The sequence below is a fragment of the Ahaetulla prasina genome, chromosome 7, assembly GCF_028640845.1.
Source record: "Ahaetulla prasina isolate Xishuangbanna chromosome 7, ASM2864084v1, whole genome shotgun sequence".
In the NCBI taxonomy this organism is placed as follows: domain Eukaryota; kingdom Metazoa; phylum Chordata; class Lepidosauria; order Squamata; family Colubridae; genus Ahaetulla; species Ahaetulla prasina.
This window is the reverse complement of record NC_080545.1, coordinates 49240823-49263530: the sequence shown is the minus strand read 5'-3', so window position 1 is coordinate 49263530 and position 22708 is coordinate 49240823. Positions and strand designations below refer to the sequence as shown.

Sequence of the window (22708 nt, the reverse complement as noted above, 5' to 3'; positions counted from 1 at the left end):
ACAGCAGAAGAAAACTTGGCAAAAACACACCTCCCGAAGTAGAAAGATGCGTTCATCCCTGTGCTTGTCAGTCCAGTCCTGTGAAAGCTCCTGGGAGAAATTAGAGCCCCGATAGGCTGCGTGCTGAAAGCAAAGAGAGGAACAAAGTAACCTGAATGTTTTTATTTGGGGAACACAACAGCCCCACATCATCACCTCTATATTTGAGTACCTTAGCCAGAATAAACGGTGAGTGTTTCCAAAATCTTATTGTGTTTCTTCTTGTTTTGGCATCGCTATGAGTGCTTGAAAACTATATCTGATTTCTCAACAGCATATTTCTAACCTGGACCATTAATTTAACATTTAATCAATTCCTAGACAGTTTACCACCTCCAAAAATACATAACAAAGCTTTGTGGAGGTGTAAACTCCACAAAGGGCCTCCCTTTGCTTAAACATAGTTGAGACCCTTCCACAATCACTTCATTCCTTATATGCCAGATTTACTCCGCATGCTTATAGCAGTATGGAATTACTCCAAAATGTTTGCATTAAAAAAATGGAAAAGAATATGGTAGAAATATTCCTACCATAGATGACTCTCAAAACTTTTGCCAACTTCTAGTTGTTTTTGGTAATTTCGGCCTTAAGGAAGAATAATACCTCCAATGATTACTTTCCATATACTTAAATATATTTAAATATATTTTACTAAGCCCATGGAATGACTTGTGTTAGAACTAAAATCAATATGTGGCTCAGTGCTAAAGTTTTTGTCATTTTTAATTCTTTTTTAAGATTCATTGGGTCCCAACTATCGTCAAGGGATCATGCCTTCCAGAAACTATGAGTAAAATTGCAACTAACATATTTATTAGAAAGTTTCTTGTTGCTGATCAATGTATACCAGTGGTTCTCAATCCGTGGTCCGCGGATGCTGGGAAGGGCATCATGTCATCACAGGGGGTCCACAAAGGCTTGAAGAAATGTTATGATTTAAATCTTGAGTTAAGTCTTGGGGGTCCATGGCCACAAAAGGTACTTAAAGGGGGTCTGTGGTAAAGAAAAGGTTGACAACCACCGATGTATACCATTGATAAAGACAAATACATTTTGTAACTTTGCATTTTAGTTAACCTAATCAATGAAAATATTTCAAATCAGGGATAAGAACTTATGTGACTACCCATATTATGTACGACAACACTAGGCAGCTCACAAAACATAAAAATAATTTTAAAGAAAGTTCTCATTCAACAGTTGTACATTGAGACTTTATTGATAATACCTTTTTGCAGTGCCATGATTAGTAGTTGAGTAAGGCAATGCATATCCTGTCTGTCAGCAGGATTGCTACACAGTTGCAGGATCTGATATCAATTATGGAATTCACTACCTACATTAACCTTTCTCAACATAGTGCCCTCTACATGTATCTAACTTCTGCTTTGTTGAAGTTACTCTAATGCAGTGGTTCTCAACCTTTATAGTGTTGCGACCCCTTTAATACAATTCCCCACAATGTGGCAACCCCAACCATAAAATTATTTTTTTTTAGGTGTGCCTCAGCAGCCGCAGAAGGGGAAAAAAAGTGGCAAACTGTTTTTTTGAATTTATTGCGCCTGAAGCCGTATTGGCTAGCGATCTGAACTGCTTGCGATTGCCTTGAAGACGGAGGCATTAAAGCCGAGACTCCTCCCCTATTAAGTTTATCGCACCTGAAGTCAGATTAGGCTAGCGATTGGGAGTGATTGCAGCTGGCTTGAGAGGGAGACATCAGAGCAAAGATTTCTCTCTTTTTTAATTCATCGCGCCTGAAGCCAAATTCGCGATTCTTCGACTCACAAATATACTTCCCATATTTCCGATGGTCTTAGGCGACCCCTGGCAAATCGTCATTTGACCCCCAACGGGGTCGCGACCCACAGGTTGAGAACCGCTGCTCTAATGTATCCAAAGGGTTGCAGGTTGGAGAATGAATTACATTACTGTAATTCTAAAAGAGCAAATTCTAGTTTGATGAAATTATACACATATCCAATAAAGAAGAATAGTTGTAGCTCAGGGTTGAAATCAGAAGTCCTTGATGTTCTCTGAGCTTGGTTGTATTTTTGCAAAGGTTTCATTACCCAAACTAGGTAACATCCTCAGTGCTAATATATCCAGTTCAGTAACATTCTGATGACACCTTTCATTGTGAAAGCCATGACGGTTTACGTTTAAATCAATATTCTCCATGAAGTCCATTGGTTTCACGTTGTGCTTTTGTCTTCCATTTTTTCAAAAGCATTTTGGAGAGATGACCGTCACATACTCCAGTAAAGTTGCAAATGCTACCTTCTTTGGGTTCCACAGGCTACTTCTCAAATGGAAAGGAAGCATCTACAAACTGCTTTACAGAGAATTTATTCTCTTTGCCTGTCTTTACACAGCGATAAGTATATTGTATAGGTACAACTTTTTTTCACATTCTACAATGCTGTCTGCCCAACCCTTGTAGGAGAATATGTGATACTATATTAAACAAGCGGGACCTGAACTGCTGCAATGTAGTTCTCTGGGGATTCTAGCCAATCACACTCCTCTATCTCTTTCCTCCAATTTTTTGTATCTCTTCCCCATTCAACTAAGTACTCAGGAATTTTTAGTATGCTTAGTCCTAGCATAAATATTTTATAGAGTCTTTCTTCAGAACATGGATGTCCAAACCTTTGGCTCATCTGGGCTGCATTAAGTGAAGACAAATTGTCTTGAGCTGCATGTAAAATATATAATATAGTTAATGTATATAAATAACAAACTTCCTTTATTTTTTATATTTTTAGTTTTATTTTGTGGGGTCATTTTATTAGTTGTCTAGGACTGCATGCAGCCCACAGGCCACAGGTTGGACATGCCTGCTTTAGAAACTTTTCCTGTTAATATATATATATATATTTATTTATTTATTCTGCAAGTCTTGATGTTTCCCCATATCTGCCAGTGTTTATCTCTTATACATCTAGGGTATTATTTTGACTACACAAATACTGGAGATTGGAAATTGAACTTGTTGTTGGTATATATAATTATGTAGATTATAACTATTGAAGAAGGTTTTGTTTTAAAAAGCTGTGTTGAAATTTATAGAATCTGCACAAAAGCACTGCTTTTCAAGCTTGCTTTTTGCCATTCTCAAACATCTTGTATAATTTGATTGTTTTGCAATTAAAGCAAATAATTTAGTCCATTCACTAAAATTATTGTGCGGAATTTTTGGTTATATTTAGAATCAAATGTATTTTAAAACATAGTTACATTGACTAAAACAATATGTTTTAGTATTTTATAATGTTTTCATAAAACACTTAGATAGTATAATGTTTCATAATTGTATTTTGACAAAGAAGGCAAGTGCCAAACAAAATTCATGTCTTCACCATTGAGGGAAAAGAATCAAGAAATGACAACTCTATAAATCAATGATCTCTGAAGGACACCACGTGGCCATTGTCATTTCATGGAGGTATAAATTTACAATGAGCAGCTTCAGTGAAGTGATAAGAGAAAATTCAGCTCAGCTTCAAATCTTAATTGAATGTCATCCCTCTGTGGAATTGCAGTTTGAAGCAAAACTAAATTTGCAAGTATTTATTTTGCAATTGTTTCAAGATTTCCCTCTGCTACGATTACTAATATAATCCATTATAGTCAGGTTTGATGTAACTTTGCAACCTGTAGCTATTACAACCTCCAATTGAACGACCGGTGAAATCTCTCACTGCAGAATCTCTCACTGCCTTCCTTCGGTTATGTCCAATGTGCAATTTAATGCTGAGTGCTCTGGGATGCTTATCTTTGCTCTTAAGTTGTATTTATTTAGTCTTTATATCAAAAGTCCCTGTCTTTTTTGTCACAGATTTTTCCTTTCAGAAAGCCAGAAACGGTACTTTGAGAAATTGTCCCTTTACTGTGACAAATATGCAGAACAAATTCCAGTCACTTTTGTTCTGGGTAAGCTTGTATTCCATTTCATGCAGAGCAGGGGTGGAAACACTTGCAAGACTATGTTACAGAAGTGTAAAACCTAAAATATACTTTACAGTTGTCCCAATTCCTAAGGATTTGAGATGATATGTAAATATAAACAAAATTCCAATTGAATTCTTCTAATTGGTGGCACCATACTATATTATTGGCTTAATGTGCTTTTTTTTTTAAAAAAAGAAAACTCTAGAAGATTAATAAAATCCCCTTCCCCACTATATGTGGCAATTGGTCCAGTCTTACTTTGTGACTAGTTAACCCACCTGCTTTTAAGATTTCTCTCGAATCTTAAAAGTGACTCATACCTGATTTAGGAGACCCTTCCCTACCCTACTGGTCTCCAGATCCCTTGGAGGTACAATTCCCAGCATAGCCATAGTTGGATAGCACGATATAAATAAAGATTTACTTGGGATTTCATCAATTTGGAGCAGAGATGGATGAAAAAAAGAATCTACTGCCAGATGTCAAGGGAATTACTAGAAGAGTATATTTAGAGTTTACTTATGCATAATATTAGAAGATCTTCTGTTGGGTGTATAACAAGTAATGTGAATCAGGATTTTTGAACTCTCCAGGGTTTTATGTTACTTTGGTGGTGAACCGCTGGTGGAACCAATTTGTAAATCTGCCATGGCCAGACAGAATTATGTTCTTGATCTCCAGCACTGTTCAGGGAAGAGATGAGTATGGCCGATTACTCAGGAGAACTCTAATGCGTTATGTGAATTTAACATCTCTCCTCATCTTTCGATCAGTGAGCACCGCTGTCTACAAAAGATTTCCAACTTTAGAACATTTGGTAGACGGAGGTACTGTTCACTCATTTTCATTCCTGTCTTTGACCTAGTTAAAGTCATTTCCCAGTGTAGCAGACATTTGGGACAGTGCTTATGTAGAGCCACTATAATCACACTGCATTGCAAGAAACAAGTAGAGATGAAGCTATTAGTTTTGTGTTTTTATGATTGCTGTAAGCTGCCCATGCTGCTTAAGATGGGTGGCCATATAAATATTTTAAATAAATAAATATTGTTATAATTTAATATGATCTTATACTGTACTGCAGGTTTTCCCAATCTGGTATTCTCTTTGTATTGTAACTTCTGTCATCGTTAGCCATTGTACCCAGTAGGATGATAGAAGACAAAGATATTGGGGAAACCTGCCTTATCTTGTACAATTTCTCATGTGACCAACCTCAGGACAAAACTCAGCACTTTGTGTAACTCTCACTTTATCACAGTACTGTCTGTCACTGGGAGAGAGGATAGAAATTTCAAGTTGCAATGCATATATGTTTCTGCAAACATGAAACATGCTGGGTGGGTGCTACTAATTTAAACAAAGTGAAACAAAACATACAAAATTCTTCCCCAGCTGCTGTGATCAAAAATTTAATGGAATGCTGCTGTATATCTCCTGCATAATGTCTAACTTATCTACTGATTTTTACTAATATAGATGTATCAATGAGTTGCAATGGGTGGAAACTAATCAAGGAGAGATGCAGCTTAGAACTAGGAGAAATTTCCTGACAGTTAGAACAATTAATCAGTGGAACAACTGGCCTGCAGAAGTTGTGAATGCTCCAACACTGGAAATTTTTAAGAAAATGTTGGATAACCATTTGTCTGAAATGGTGTAGGGTTTCCTGCCTGGGCAGGGGGTTGGACTAGAAGACCTCCAAGGTCCTTCCAACTCTGTTGTTGTTGTTGTTGTTGTTGTTGTTATTTCTCTAGGAGTTAGTCCCAGGTTAATGTATGTGTACAGTTGTAGCCTCTAGAGGCTGCCTATTTTTTTCCTCAGTACTTGGCTTCATTATTTAGGAATAATTCACTTTAGTATTCTTAGATCACAATATCATTCTGACATCTAAAACATCTGAATTATGAAATTACCAAAAGGAGGTATAATCTTTCTCCAGATAAATGGTCAGCCATTTTTGATTCAACATTTCAAAACTCTGGAAATAAAACTAATTCCATGTTAGGGATCAATATGGAAACAGGCTGAAAATAAAAATGTCAGTGTTGTAATACTCCAATATAAATCTTTAAAATATTTCCCTCTTTAATAGTGTGTTCAGTCACTACATTTTTAAAAAGATAAAACAGAACTGGGAAAAATGAGGAAGATAAAGTACAAAAACATTAGATCTTTGGAATTTTTGCATGGAAGGAAGGTGACTTAAGGAGAAAAGGATTGAAATACCTAAAATCCTGCTTGTCAAGGAGAAAGTGGTCAGGGAAAAAAGTTCCCCCGTCTCTCTAAACAGTCGGACCAAGTTCATCAATGAATCTGATTAGAAGAAGCTTCTGAACAGATAAAAGGAAGCTACTGTTTCATATGGCAAATAATTAACCTGTGAGATTTGGTATCCCTATCATAGTTTTATTTTTGTTTTTAAGTTTTAAATTCGGCCAAATTGAATTAGTTTTTTAATATATTTTTTAAATTTTATATTATATGTATAACTGTGTTTTATCTGGCTGGAAACCGCCCTGAGTCCTTTGGGAGAAGGGCGGTATAGAAATCTAATTAATAAATAAATAAATAAATAAATAAATAAATAAATAAATAAATAAATAAATAAATAAATAAATAAATAAATAAATAAATAAAGTGACTGACTTGGATGACATTCATGGAGGAAAGGTCTATTAAGCACTATTAATATAGACTACAGTATATAGCCGTGATGGAGAACCTTTTAGGCACAAAGTGTCCAAACCAGAAGGCACACGCACGCCAGAGCACCGGAAACCTGATGACCAGCTGGCCAGCGCGCATGCACACTTTGGAAACCCGACAACCAGCTGGCTGAGCTGGGGTGATGGCATGCGTGCCCACGGAGAGGGCTCTGTGTACCACCTCTGGCATGTATGCCATAGGTTCACCATCACGGGTATATAGTGTTATTTCTACTGGGCCCAGTATGCTGTGGATAGTTGCAAGAGAATAATCATAGATAATAGGTAGATTTTAATCTCCTGTGGAACAGTTAGGTGCCTATTCTCAGTCACTATGAAAAATGAAATGTTGGATTAAGTTAGGCCTTGATCTGATCAGCAGGGCTGTTATATATTCTTCAGTAAAAGTTTATCATCTAGCAACAAGGGCTTCAATTCACACATCAGAGACTAATTGTATGGAGGTGAAGTGGGCAGGCTGAGAACTGAATGTGATCTACAGGATAGTATGAGCTATAATGGGCCAAAAAGATATTACTAAAACACAGCATGCCATAACATGCACAACAGAAATATAGATAGTAAGATATTGTTACTTTTCTTTGTAAATAATATAGAGGATGTGTAGGTTACAAAATTAACAGTTATAGGATTTATCACATGACAGATACAATAAAATAGCTTCAAAGTCATTTCTGTTGGCCACTGGTTGTCATCCTTGATTTTAGCACTGGATTAAAAACCGGTTGTTTGAAGAAGTGAACATACATTTTAATACATGGACATGCATAAAATTACATAAAAAGTTTAGGAATTGAACTTTGCCTGGTTTGAAACTTCTCTTTTGAGGGAACAAAACAGGTGATCAAAATCCAGCTGCATTTCTTTATACACAGGTTTTATGACAGCAGAGGAAAGGATAATATTTGATGATCTTAAATCTCCCCATCTTAAATATTGGATCCCTTTTGTTTGGTTTGGAAATTTGGCAGCCAAAGCAAGACAAGATGGAAGAATCAAAGATAGTGTGGACTTGCAAACACTGATGAATGTAAGTAAGCCAATGCAGTGAACAATTGTGAAAAATATTTGAAAGCCCAAAATAGCATATCTGTTTTTATATTCATCTACTCCATATAAATTGTGTTTCCAATTTCCTTACCTATCTCCATTTTTTTCACATTCTGAGACTTCCTGTTCTTGTACTCCTGTGCAAGGCTGTTCATAAATGAAAATGACACTCAAGGCAAGAAGAATCTTCCAAAACTGCCCACTTCCCAACCTAGATGTTTTCACTGTACTGTATCTGAAGGCTAGCTTCAGGAAATACTAGGTAAAATGGCTACCGGTGGCCTCTTGTTACTTCAGATGTTTGACTTACCATTTGACAGTTCGTTCTTTCTTATATCAGAAACATCTCAGAAACAACCAACAGGCTATTACAGCAATGTAATATTGAGAACAGAAGCCAACTAAAACCCTCTAAAACATCTTCAGAAACCAAAAGACCCAGTAGCCCAAGAAGAAGAAAAGAAGTTATCTACAACATACAGTGTAAGGACTGTAACAGCCACTCTGTAGGACAAACGGGCAGAAGACTAGCAGAGCATATCCCTGAACCCCAACTAGCAGTCAGAAGACATGATGAAAACTCCTTAATTTCACAACACAAGCACAAACTTAACCATTATTCCAACTGGGAAACTGTGAGCATCCTAGACCAAGCTAAAATGCCAAAAATGCTAGAAAATTCCTAGAAACCTGGCATGCAGACAAATTGGTCATCAACAGGAACATAAATAGCTTCTACATACTATTCAAAATAGACAATCAAAAAGCCTAAAAGGAAACAAAAAGACCAGAATATATCCTTTTTAGCAGCCAACATCCAGATAAGCAGAAGTTAATACTGTACCAGTCAAAAAATCTAGCAGAAACAATACCCTAAATAAAGAACTATCAACGATAAACTCACACCCACACCAACACTGCCAGGAAAATATTGTATATAAGCATGGACTAAACTTCACGCTTATTCACAAAGATGTTACCTAGTAGGGTAATGAAACATCTAAGAGCAAACAACCAAACTCCGAGAGCACCAAAGAATCTTCAGTTTGGTGTAGCAGTGAAGCACCAGGCTAGAAATCAGGAGATTATAAATACTAATCCCAATTTAACCATAAAGCCAGCTGGGTAACCTTGGGCCAGTGACTCTCAATCCTAGGAAAGAGCCAATCCAAGCTATTCCCCAAAAGTTGCTAAGTAAATTGCAAGGAACTATTCCAGGCAGCCACCAGAAGCCAACATTGACTGGAAGGTACCAAACAAAGGTGTTATCAGAACATAGCCTCAGAATTCATTATTTTACTTCCTAGCAAGTATCATCATACCGTATCTATAATAATTAACACATTGTAATAATCCTCAACAATGCATCAGTTGCTCTATTTGTTTTTATTTTCCATTTAGGAAATGAATCGGTATCGATCATGGTGTAGCCTACTATTCGGTTATGACTGGGTTGGAATTCCTCTTGTGTACACACAGGTACAAAGTGAATGCTTATATTTGTTTATATTTATTTTATTTGTTTATATTTCTATCCCGCCCTTCTCCTGAAGGACTCAGGACTATATAGCATTAAATATATCTGAGATGTATTAGGGTAGGGTGAAATCTTGAGTACTGAAAACTTTAAATTCATATATAAATACTTTTATATTCAAGCATTTAAAACATTTCTGTACTTCTCACTACTCTGATTTAGCTTTCCTTAATTTGGGGCATTCAAGTCTCTATCATCTCCAGATACAGTCTTAATGGCATCATAAATGGCAGTGATGGCTAATCCTAATGAGATTCATATTCACAACATATCTAAAGAACCACAGATTGATAAGCCTTGTTTATTTACTGCCAAATACTGTGGAACCAAGGAATAAAATCAAAAACCTTCAGAAATAGAAACATTTTGTATTGAATGGGCTATCACATTTTGTAATTCAAAAAATATAGAGTTTTTTGCAGCCCTCCTCAAGTTATATTTCCCTAGATATTTCTTGTTGCCCTTGTTGACTAGGAATTCTGGACATTGTAATACAGTACCACAGAAATACATCAGGTTAGGGAAAGCTGGTCTTTAGATATACTGTATAGAAAACATCCTGCATTCATTGTTATATTCAAAGCTTTGTATGAATTTTAACTCTTCTAGGTTGTCACCCTGGCTGTTTATACCTTCTTCTTCACGTGCCTTATAGGGCGTCAGTTTTTGGATCCTGACCAAAGAATCCCAGGTCATGATTTAGATCTTTACATTCCTATCTTCACATTGTTACAGTTTTTCTTCTATGCAGGATGGCTTAAGGTAAACAATAACGTTAAAAAGGGCTGGAATTTTCTGATAGTTTTCTTCAAAACCAGAGATTCATGTGAATGAAAGTTTTCTTACATGAACATGAATAAAAGTTTGCTAAAATTTTAATATTTTCTGGGAATCTGAGCTAATTACTTATTTAGTACCATGTGTCATGAGGCAAGAAATACTTCACAGTTGTACAATAGTGCTATTAAAACATTTATGCACATTTTTAAGAGCTAGCAAAGCTGTTTGTCTGCATAAGAGACTTTGAGTACCTCTGCATTGAACATATCTCTTACACATTAACACTAATGATAAGACACATCAAAGTATTTAGCATTTATAACTACAATGTTAGCTGTACTTCGAGATCAAACCTCCCATGCATATTTATAGTACCTTGGTAAACTATCTGTCCATTATCAGGTTTGTAGATATATTTAACTATTTATTCCTATGCCCACTGTCATCCATACGATTTCCCAGGTTTATATATAGCCTACTATCAGAACTGCAGAAATCATTCTGATATTCAACTGCATATTGTGTAAGCGTCTGTGCCTGGTCTGAGGAAATCACAAGTTTCAAATTTCATAGATCACTTCATTAGACAAAATGGAAAGATTCACAACATTCCAACAGGAGATCCCCAAAGCATGGGTGATAGTGATTAGATGTTTATCACCAGGCCTCAAACAAGAACTATTTCTCAACAAAGCTAATTAAAGGAAACAGTTTCCAATTTTTGCTTAATTTTCTTCAAAGATCAAATTGGCTGCCTTTGACTTGGCTTGGTTATATTGTTAAATACAACTGGATGTATGTTCAGCCAATGCTCTTACAGTAATACAAACTTCAGACCTCTTGCATGCAAAATCTCAAAATTAAAGATACCACAGAGCATGTAACATTGAGTCTATCTTTTTTTCTAAGTTTATATCTCTTAAGAAAGGGATTCAAGTGAGTAATCATCTCTCATAATCATTCATTTTTGTTGAGTCTTACAGGCAAAGATTATATACCTAGTAAAAGTAAATAAAAATTTCAAGGGCCATAAGTTGCTGACAAGAGTAAATAATAACAAGTGCTCTTTTGCTATCACATAAAGCAAGTAGCTGCAAGTAACAGATATAAAATTTCTCATTGTCTAATTGATAGTTATTTCTTCTCAAGCTTAAAATCTGTAAAATTCATACCTCTTTCTGTATTTTTAAGTAATTTCATTGAACCCACTATAAATGTTACTTTTTGTTTTCCATATGGAGAATAAGTGCAAATTTTATTTGAACTTTATTAAAATGGAACATAATTTAAGTGAAGAATATTTAAGGCAACAATATCTAGAAAATATGTTGATGCCATTAAAAACATTTCTATTAATCATTCATTACAATAAATTTTTCAGATTCTAGAGCTAATGATATTTTGGGTGTTTATTTGCTTGCTTTTAATGCAAGCACAACTGTTTTATCATGTTTTGGTAGCATACGTGGATTAAATACATTGCTTTGCTATTACAATGTACTGTTGAAATTAAATTAAATCAGAGATAGTGCCAGAATACGTCCATTAGGTGGAAGTGGTTTACCTTGCTGTTCTATAATTAATGTAAACAAGTCATTAATGCTAGTGTAGTGTGCCATTGTCCTCCCTTCATTGCCTCTAGTAATGCCTGCTTAACCTATAATGGATTTTTGCTATCTAAGAAAATAAATCCCTAATAATCTTTCTTGTAAAGGAACCTTATTTTCTCCTGATGCCTATTTGAGAAAGGAGTAATATGAAATGTATATACATTTCAATCTGATTTAGTTATAGAAGTCAAGTATTATATCGTAGATAGTTCTATGTTGTGGAAAGAATGAAGAAAAAAATGTTAAAGTAGGCAAATAACTTTTATAGGAACTTATTTTTGAGGCTGGTGTTTGTGTGGAAAAAAAAATAAAGGTATGTCTTACTCAGGAAATAACATGGTGACAAAAAAAATATCACCGCTTTCCTTAAGTCTATTACGTATGGAAGCTTGTAAGCGCTTCCATCTATAATGAAATGGCAGCAAATTAGGTAAGTGCCAAAACTAACTGGTCAATATCAGAAAATAAATGACTAACTGAACTGAGAGAAGAAGAAATAAATGCCATCAAACTATAAGTAGCCTAACAGATACATGCAAAGGATGTCTGAGAAAAAGATAAAAGGTACAAGTGGAGAATCCCTGGGCTAACTACCTGATATATTTTGTACCTAGTTGTTTGTACAGGCAATAAACCTATATATGCAAAGTTGATTTGTAACAATTGATTTGTTTTCACTAATATTCACGGGCTATATTACAAATTTATTGTGGCAGGCTACACAGTTTAAACAGAATACAAACTAGTTTCAAGAAAATTTAGTGCATTAATGGTGCAATAAATAAGGATTGGATATTGAAGAAGGTCATTCTGCTGGCATATAACATCCACTGGTGAAAAATAGATCTTCTGCTCCTGCACTGCTCCAAATCAGTTTCAAAGGACTGAAGGGCTTTCCAGAATAGATTTGGAGCAAGCACAGCAAGTTTTCTTGCATAATATTTTGTGCTATAACTTTTAAAGAATAATCCATCCAGAGTGTTATTCTAATTTCTAGCGTTATTGGTATCCTAACTTCTGATTTAACAATGCTGTGGTTATAGTACACTATCATCATTTATTATTATATATTGTAAAATAAGAATAATAAAATAATAAAATCATATGTTATATTTTCAAAATACTGTTAAATCAAGTACATGCAATAAAATAAAACAAAGCTGATAAACTACTCTATAACTATAATAACACAAAAAAGGCAGCAAATTTTCAGTTCTGTTAATGTCCAATAATACACATGTTATTTTAATATAATTATGGTAGTATAAAATTGTTGCCTGCTTCAGCAGAACAAAGGATGCAGAAATGAATTTTTCTCTGGATATGTTTTCATCTATATCTCTGGTTCACAAAGGACATTTAATTGTAAGAGATGTGTATTCTTTTGCAAGGAAAACAATTTTAAAACCAGATGATTTTAAATTGTTGCTTGCCTGCCAATCACATTATATATAGGACAGTGATTTTCTCACATGAAATCCTTTTAATCCTAGCCCTTGTTGTCCGGGATTAGTCTGTAATCCTTTTTGTTGTGGTAGCCAAGTGTCTAAAATAATATGTAATTGTCTTCCATTGCATACCTTCCAATCCTGTGAGATTATATGCCACATACCAATGGCAGATGATCTGTGCAGCTAGCCAGTGCAAAGTTTCTTAGTGTTGTCACACTTGTATATATCTTTCAATTTCATTTAAGGGTGTCCTGTTGTAGGTTTGCCAATACATAAAATAAGTAACTTGTTCACAGTAAGAGGAAATTTAGTGTTTTCCAGATTACAACTTTGCCATGATACTTTTGAGGGCTGCCTGGAGCAAAAGGAATTGAGGAATAAAGAATGCCAGATTGTATACTAATCTAGTTGCTTGATAAAATTGTAGACTCTATTTACTTAGTTATTATTAGTTTGTTTAATAATGAAATAAAGAAAAAAGAAAAATGCAACAAATACTGTCTCAGTTTAAGATACAAGGATTGGATGCCCATGTAGAAGAAAAACATATGGTACAGCTAGGAAAATATGAATAACTAAAAAATAATATACAAAGTCCTCTGAGATTCAAGGTAATGTGCAAAGAAAATCAATTGATAGATTGATTGTGTGCCATTAATTCAGTGTTGACGCTTAACAAACATATGGATTTTCTCCATGACCATCTCTTTCTAACCTAGTCTTTTGGGCATTTCAGTGGTTCACCCATTGCCACTGTAACCAAGTCAATCCACCTTCCAGATAATAATTGCTCTTCCTCTCTTTCTTTCCATTTTTATCAGCAAAAGAGCCTCCTCCAGAGAGCTAGATTTTTTCTTAATGTGCCAAAGTAGCAGAGGTGGGTTTCAGCAGGTTCTGACCAGTTCTGGAGAACTGGTAGCAAAAATTTTGAGTAGTTCGGAGAACTGGTAGTAAAAATTCTGACTGGCCCCGTCCCCATCTATTCTCTGCCTCCCAAGTCCCAGCTGATTGGGAGGAAATGGGGATTTTGCAGTAACCTTCCCCTGGAGAGGGGTGGGAATGGAGATTTTACAGTATCCTTCCCCTGCCACGTCCACCAAGCCATGCCCACCAAGCCACACCCACAGAACTTGTAGTAAAAATTTTTGAAACCCACCACTGCGAAGTAGGATAATTTGAGCTTGGTTGTTTGTACTTTAAACTCTGAGTTTATTTGTTTCATGATTCATTTGTTTGTTTGTTTTAGTTATACACAGTATTTTCAGGAGTCTTCTCAAACAATAAGGTTCAAAAACATCAGCTTCTTTAAAGCCATACTTTCATGTTTATAAAGTGTTACAGGGAATATCATTGCCTGCATTATTGTTGGAAGACTGCCAGATAGGCTGGAAGGAGGAGTCAAGCAAGGGCCTAGCCTGGAATTATTGTGAGGCCACAAGCAGCAGCATAACTTGACCTCCCCCAAGATCCATGATCGTTCTCAGAGGAAGGCAAGCAGCCTGGTGAGATCCTTGTAACATAGGTGGTAGGCAGTACTGACTTTAGCTGTTCACATATGGTTCTGGTTGCTTGCACTCACAGCTATCCTATATTTATAGACACACATCTGAATAACTTTTCAAAGGTCTTCATGGATGTTCTACCAAATACTATCCTATGTGTATTTCTTGACTGATTTTTCCTTTACTTTTGATGGTTCATCCTAAAAGACAGAAGCTATCTACCACTTCAATGTCTGCATTATCAGTTTTAAGGCTGAGTGTTGTTGTTGTCATTGTTGCCATTCATTTGGTTTTCTTCCTATTTAATTTCAGTCCATTTTTCACCGTGCTGCTTGACTTTTATTATTACTTTACAGCTTGCAGCTCCTTTGCATTTTCAGTTACCAAAGTTGTGTCATCAGAATAATGCAGGTTATTGATGTTTCTTTCTGCAAAGTTAAAACCACACTCATCTTCTTCCAATCCTATTTTCCTTAATATTTATTCGGCATGTAAATTGAATAAATAAGGGGGAAAGATATTGGATGGTCTAGGAAAGTATATCAAACAGTACCAGTCATAAACAGGAATGCAGCAAAAAAAATTAACAAGCCTAGCATATTTTATCTAGGTGTGGCATATTTTATCATGGAGAAAGAATATTCAGAGGAATCCCAACCACCTTTTGCATTTCATGGTTTTACCTCATGCTTCCACTATTTCATTCTAGGCCACAATATCCCAACTTTCTGAGACTTTTATGAATTGTAATCACTATGATTGGATGCCGTTCTGCTCATGAAGAGTTGACATCCTACATCCTTGATTTCTTCTAGCTCAGGGGTCTCCAACCTTGGCAACTTTAAGCTTGGATGACTTCAACTCCCAGAATTCTGGGAGTTGAAGTCCTCCAAGCTTAAAGTTGCCAAGGATGGAGACTGTGTTCTAGCTCATTCTATCAATTGTGTTGTGGGAAGGAGAGAGGGTGAAAGGCAGTGTAAGATGCCTGCTCTGATTGTCATCCGTTACCAACAAGTGTTTGTGGGAAGGTTCTTTGAATTTTGTTACTTTGTTTTTGTATTTTGTATTTACTTTGAATTTTGTACTTTGTATTGTTTGGGTGCAATTGTTTGAAAGATAATTTGGGAGGATTATAATCCCAAAAAGCAGAAAATAAATAACTGCAATAAATAAATATGCAAATGATTACACTTTCAGCTGTCCATTTTTAATGTTTTGTTCTATTTATTTTTGCTAGTTGTTCTGAGTGTTCTATCTGGAGAGAAATGCATCATATCCATCTACTAAATAAATACACAAAGCAATAGTCTCTTGCAAAACCAAGGATTAATGCTACAAATATGGCATGTCCATCAATATCACCACACAATGTACTGTATCTATTCTATGTGGATTTCTCCTTGATGTTGCCAAAGAACTATTAATATCTGCAATGGTTAGATGTGTTTGAAAATCAGCTTTGGATAATATATAACTCTATGTTCATAATAGCCAACTCTAATTACAGGTTGCTGAGCAGCTTATCAACCCATTTGGTGAAGATGATGATGATTTTGAAACAAATTGGTGCATAGATAGGAATCTCCAGGTAACACCCTTTTGCTTCAGCTGATTACTATTTTTTTTGCCGTCTTACAACATCATAAATTTATGCAATTTTTAGCAATTTTAGCACAAGTGTTGCATCCTGCTCCCATCTTTATAAGTATTTTCCAGATTAAAGTAAAATTATTTATCATTCAGTTTTCATATACAATACTCATTTTGCAAGTGGCTGAAGCTTCCTCATTGTTGGTTCTGTGTTTTTTCATTTACATTTCAATTCCTGCTTAGATTACTTTTTTGCATTACTATCAAGGGGTCTACAAACATCGTCTTCTCATGTGCAACTGCAATTAATGCTACAATATAGATCAAGGTGTTCAAAATATATTGCTGGATGTTGTCCTGTAGAGTAAGACGCAGTTCACGGCAAGGTTGCTGAAGCAATAACGGAGCTGTTCAGCAAGAAGTCTGAGCATACAGTGTATAGAAATTGAGAAAGAAATATTCGGCATCCACAGCCACTCCGTCTTGGATGGATTGAGCTTGAGTCTGTTTCTCCCCATCCAGACCCGTACGGCTTCCAGGCACCAGGACAGCACTTTGACAGCTTCGTTGGGGTGGCCCGGGATGGAAAAGTACAGCTGAGTATCATCAGCATACAGCTGGTAACTCACCCCAAAGCCACTGATGACCTCACCCAACGGCTTCATATAGATGTTGAACAGGAGAGGCGAGAGAATCGACCCCTGAGGCACCCCACAAGTAAGGCGCCTCGCGGTCGATCTCTGCCCCCCTGTCAACACCGTCTGCAACCGGTCAGAGAGATAGGAGGAGAACCACCGATAAACGGTGCCTCCCACTCCCAAACTCCCCAGCCGGCGCAGCAGGATACCATGGTCGATGGTATCAAAAGCCGCTGAGAGATCTAACAGGACCAGGGCAGAGGAACAACCCCTATCCCTGGCCCTCCAGAGGTCATCCACCAACGCGACCAAAGCTGTCTCCGTGCTATATCCGGACCGGAAGCCGGACTGGAACGGGTCTAGATAGACGGCTTCATCCAGGTACCGGGGAAGCTGCCATGCCACCACACTCTCTACAACCTTCGCCACAAAGCGAAGGTTGGAGACTGGACGATAATTACCCAAAATAGCTGGATCCAGGGAAGGCTTCTTGAGGAGGGGTCTCACCACCGCCTCTTTCAAGGCGGCGGGGAAAACCCCTTCCAACAATGAAGCATTTATAATTTCCCGGAGCCAGCCTCGTGTCACCTCCTGAGTGGCTAGCACCAGCCAGGAGGGACACGGGTCCAGTAAACATGTAGTGGCATGTAACCACCCCAGTAACCTGTCCACGTCCTCGAGAGCCACAGAATCAAACTCATCCCAAAAAACATCGACAAGACGTCCTGGATCATCGCAATTTTGGTCCAAACTATCCCGGAGCTGAGCGATTTTATCGTATAGATAACCACTAAACTCCTCGGCACGTCCCTGCAAGGGGTCATCCTGCCCCTCCTGATGTAGGAGAGAGCGGGTCACCCGAAACAGGGCGGCCAGGTGGTTATTTGCCTCCCTCGAGAAAGACCTAACTAGTGTCCGATCAGCCTCGGAACGGCTGGACCTCCAAGTACTCTCTAGGCGGTCTTCTCCAGTGTTTCATCTCTCTCAGCTGCTCAGAGAACCAAGGAGCCAATTGAGATCTGCGCCGGGTCAGAGGCCGCAAAGGCACGACACGGTCCAAAGCCCCAGCCGCGGCCTGTTCCCAGGCCGCAACTAGTTCTTCGGTCGTGCTGTGGGCAAGATCCTCAGGGAACGGCCCAAGCTCCGTCAGGAACCTCTCGGGGTCCATCAGGCGCCTGGGACGGAACCAACGCATTGGTTCCGTCTCCCCGCGGTGGTGAGCGGCGGTCTGAAAGTCTAGGCAGAGGAGAAAATGATCTGACCATGACACAGGTACCGTCACTAAATCTCCTAATACCAGATCATTAAACCACTGTCCAGAGATATAAATCAAGTCCAGTGTGGACCTCCCAATGTGTGTAGGGCCATCAGTTACTTGAATCAGGTCCAAGGACATCATGGAAGCCTGGAACTCCTGGACCACCGTTGATGACAAGCCGGCCGATGGCAAGTTGAAATCCCCCATGACCAAAAGTCTGGGAATCTCAACCGCCACTCTGGCAAGCACCTCCAGTAGCTCAGGCAGGGCTGTAGTCACGCAGCAAGGAGCCAGGTACGCGATCAACGGACCCATCTGATTCCTATGGCCCCACTTCACAAGGAGGGATTCACAACCGGCTATCTGAGGCACAGTGGACTCTTTCGGCTCCAGACCTTCCCTCATCACAACCACCACCCCTCCACCCCTACCCTGGCCCTCGGTTGATGGAATGCTCGGAATCCCGGAGGGCACAGTTCGACCAGGGGTACACCCCCTTCTGTGCCCAACCAGGTCTCCGTAATGCCCATAAGGTCCGCGGACGCCCCCTGAATAAGATCGCAAATCAGGGGGGCCTTATTAACCATGGACCAGGCATTGCACAACATCAACCGGAGGCCCAAGCTCTGAGGATCTTGACCTTCTGGGGAACGGGTAAGGACTAAGGGGCCGGAGCACGTGATCGCTTTTAAACAGCGAGCACGTGCTCCCAAAAAATGATATGGCCCCTTGCTTCCGCCATATCTGCCCCTCCCACTTACTGTACAGATGGAACGGCCCTCAACACCTGGTACACACCCCTCCCCCCCCCGCCCTCGGACCAGATGAAAAAACGCCATGAGCCAACCCTGGGACTGGACATTCCTTCCCCGATGGGTTTTTCCCCCCACCCATCTCTTCCCTCCCCTCCTTTAAAAAACCCTTTTTAAAAAACCTATTTACAAATCCCCAGAGGTTCTTCTTCATCGCATGCCACCTCTCCGGTGGCATAAAAATGATATGATTGTGTTGTGCTGTTCTCTGGATTGTGGTTTATATTTGAGATGTTTAAAACATGTGTGGCAGGCATTCTAATTCTTAATTCTTATAGGTTTCTCTATTGGCTGTTGATGAAATGCATATGAATTTACCAAGAATGAAAAAGGATATTTATTGGAATGATTCTTCAGCTCGTCCACCATATACATTAGCAGCTGCAGATTCCTGCATTCCATCTTTCCTTGGATCTACTATTGAAATGGGGTATGCAAATCTGCAATGTCTTAACCTACTTTTTCATATACAAATGTATTATATCATTAACAGCCTCTTCTTGTAATTTTTTTTTAAATAAAGTTAGACAGACAGGACCTTTCCTTACCTCTCATGTTCATCTAAAATTATATTCCCCCTAACATATTACCATTGAAAGTCTGTTAATAAGGAACGTTTTTCGGTAATGAAGGCTATGGAAAAGACTATGAATACTATGGAATTTTCCACCTCAGATGACCTCTGATAACTTTGGGGCATTCTCATAAAAGATTGTCTTTTTTCCATCAGTTGAATAACTTTGACCTAGCTAAGAATTATATTTTGGTTTATCTTAGCTTTTAGTTGCATTTTTAATTTAATTTAATTTAATTTAATTATGTGATGTGAACCCTGGTAGGAATAAATGATAGGACAGGAGATTTTGGCCATTCTTTCTTTCTCAATCTGGCCTGTTTCAGAGATTTGTTGTGGAGGTAAAATAGATGGCCCTCCTCTTCACTCAGCTGGAGGAAGAGTGGACAAATTAAAACATTTCTTTTTGACTTACCAGAACTCACTGATTAAAACCATGAACAGCATTTAAAAAAACGATTTTAAATAAAAGGAACACTTCAGTGGTATTTGGAATTCCCAGGTGAAATCCAACAGACTCTCCTGAACATTGTAGAAAGATATACCAAGTGGATTTGGAATCCGAATTTAATTAATCAAGTTGGAGATGCATGTCATAAAATTCCCTCTAAATCTACTTTCAGTCATCAAGAATTGGCTATAAAATAATTCATAAATTCATATAATACGGTTGCTCTCCAAATATATGGACTCGATAGCATACAGTTATTATTGAGAATGTTAGGCATTAAAGTTCACATGGCTGGAAGAAATGCAATTGGGGGAGGCTGTTCATGATTTTTTTGTGGGGAGGGATATTGAATATGAATAGGATTTTTCTCTCCCTGAAAAAAATATTGACATAATCCCAGGTTTTGATTTTAAGGGCAGGTCTTTGTTGGTTTACTTTTCTTTTTTGTATTTTTTTTTTATTCTGATGTTTCATTTCATTGAGAAATAATTTATAAAATCTTTTCTCGAGAAAAATGAGATATGTATAATATTTAATAAAATAATGGCATAGCCCATAGAGCAATGGGCTGGCCTAGAAACCAGGAGGCTTCTAGGCCTTGCTTAGGCATGAAAGCCAGCTGGATGATTGGGCCAGTCAATCCTGTCAGCTCACCTCACCTCACAGGGTTGTGTTGTGGGAAAAACTAGGAGGAAGGATTATTAGGCATGTTCACTGCTTTTAGTTATATATTAAAAATCTGGGAATAATAACAATAAAAACAATAATAATAAAATAATTGGTTGATTGCAGATCTAATAATATGACTATAATATTTAAACTATTTTTTGTATTTATACCACTACTTAAAGACTTGTTTGTAATAATAGATAAAATTCAGATAGGATCTGCAAAAAGTTAGAGCCTGTGTTTTGTTTATTAGCCAACCAGCCATGCCTCTTCAGAGAAAATCCACCTCATTCCCCTTTCTTTCCCCCCCACTCCCCACTCCCCCCCAACTCCCCATTCAAGGAATGATAATTCGGTCCACTCAAGCTTTACTGAGATTATTTGAGAACTAAAGGTTCCATTTGTCCTTATAAAGTTTTTTCCTTTGTCAATGGTAAAAGTCAAGGTTCTCCCAAGAAGTACACCTGCAAATATACTTTCCATTTTATGGATGGTTTTGTGCAGCCTAGGTCTGCACACTCAGAGAGCCAGTTTGCTCTTAATACATAAAATGAATGTTGCATGTTTTTTCTTGCAGCCTTGCAGACAGTCAGTTCTTCCATGGAGAAAACTGGCTCCGGGATGATGATAAACCTAGAAGGCAGCATTCGGTGCTGCGAAGAGTGAAACGCTTTCTGAGTGTCCGAGAAGTCTCCCCTTCGCCCAGCAGGAGGACCTACCAGCGACAATCCAGTGAAAGCTCAATTTTTTTCCCATCACATGAAATGCATCATATTGATAATTTTCTGGAAATGCACTCTAGAGGGAGACACTTCCCTTTAAATGGCAGGAAAACTCATAACTGGTCTGATAAGAATGGAAAGATGCATGGAAGTATGGATCTTAAAGTTATTCGAGAAAGCAGCAAGAATGATGCTCTAGAGACTTCCAGTCAATCCAAAGTGGATGAGAGAATTAGCAATGTAGACTCACTAACTGTCAAAACTGAGAGCAAACAAACCAAAGTGGGTTCAGATAAGGTCTCCCATGTCATGAGAGGAAAAGATTTGGGCAGTCAAAGTGAGTCAGAGACAGATTCTGAAGGAATTGTGCTTACCCATTGTGGAACACCTAAGAGTAATGCAGATTTGTTGATAACACCTTCAGAAACAGAACCTCCTCGTATGGAATCCAAGCAACAGGATCCATCTTTGGATATGCCAAAAGAAAATAAATCACCCTTGTCTCAAACATCAACTGTCAATATGGCAGATAATCAAAGATGGAGATTTCCAGATGTTCTTGCTCAACATGAAGTGCTCAGTACCAAAGAATTGGCAACTTCCTCTGGAAAAAACAACTTAAGTCCAGATAGCACACCTATACCTAGTCCTATTTCTCCAAATACATTTGACATATGTTACTTACTAGAGCAACCAGATACTAAAGAAACTGATATTCTTCATATAGCTGAGTTTAACAATGACTCCACTAAAGATCACCTTTGACAAATAGAGTGCTATGGACTCATAGTTTTGTTATAAACTTCTTGACATACAGAATGTTAATTTCCCTTGGAGAAACAAAGTTTGGCAGCTTGCATAATGTCTATCCTACTGTGTATTTTCAGTGCTTTTATTTTGATAAAAACAATTCAAAAATGTTTGAACTTACCTTTATTTTTAGACATATGTAAATACAAATCAACCAAGATTAAGATACATTTGAGTAAATATTAAAAGGAGTAAGAAAGAGGGACGATAACCAAACTTCAAGAAACTGGCATTCTTTCTCTTTGTAACAGCCTAATTCATTTGTCAGTAAATTCTGAGTATTTATCAGTGAAGATTATCTCTAAAACTCATCCCTGCTTGATGTTGCTTAAATAAAGGCATGACAACTTGAATTTTGACTTCTATGTAAATAAAGATGCTCAGAATAGGGTGCCTGAAATGCTCTGAATTATAGAAACAAATCATAATAAAAAATTATGATGTTCTCTCAAGACAGGTATGAAATAGACAGTCATTTCTGGTGACATATACAAATAAGACTAAGAACTAGAGTCTTTGTAACAGAAGCTAT

The 22708-nt window shown here is 37.6% G+C and overlaps 1 protein-coding gene across 9 annotated transcripts; it reads left to right on the top strand.

Moving 5' to 3' along the window:
* The first annotated feature begins 32 nt into the window (after positions 1 to 32).
* Positions 33 to 22529, top strand: BEST3 (bestrophin 3). 9 transcript variants are annotated; one of them, XM_058191517.1, is made up of 10 exons: positions 75 to 228; positions 2270 to 2433; positions 3881 to 3975; positions 4767 to 4820; positions 7598 to 7752; positions 9174 to 9251; positions 9919 to 10071; positions 16160 to 16240; positions 19229 to 19380; positions 21222 to 22529. In XM_058191517.1, the coding sequence occupies exons 2-10, from the start codon at positions 2282 to 2284 to the stop codon at positions 22129 to 22131; spliced, it is 1830 nt and encodes a 609-aa protein (XP_058047500.1). In that variant the 5' UTR covers positions 75 to 228; positions 2270 to 2281; the 3' UTR covers positions 22132 to 22529. The 9 variants fall into 9 exon arrangements, with proteins under 9 accessions (XP_058047499.1, XP_058047505.1, XP_058047498.1 ...); XM_058191514.1 differs by having other exon boundaries at positions 4587 to 4820; XM_058191515.1 differs by lacking the exon at positions 9919 to 10071 and having other exon boundaries at positions 74 to 228; positions 4587 to 4820.
* The last annotated feature ends 179 nt before the right edge of the window (positions 22530 to 22708 follow it).

Bases quoted from the DNA above. Each gene is read 5' to 3' on its own strand.
- BEST3 (XM_058191514.1), top strand. From the start codon at position 2,282: ATGACCGTCACATACTCCAGTAAAGTTGCAAATGCTACCTTCTTTGGG. The intron at 2,434-3,880 runs GTACAACTTTTT...TTTTTGTCACAG, and splicing joins GCGATAAGTATATTGTATAG to ATTTTTCCTTTCAGAAAGCC. The intron at 16,241-19,228 runs GTAACACCCTTT...TAATTCTTATAG, and splicing joins GCATAGATAGGAATCTCCAG to GTTTCTCTATTGGCTGTTGA.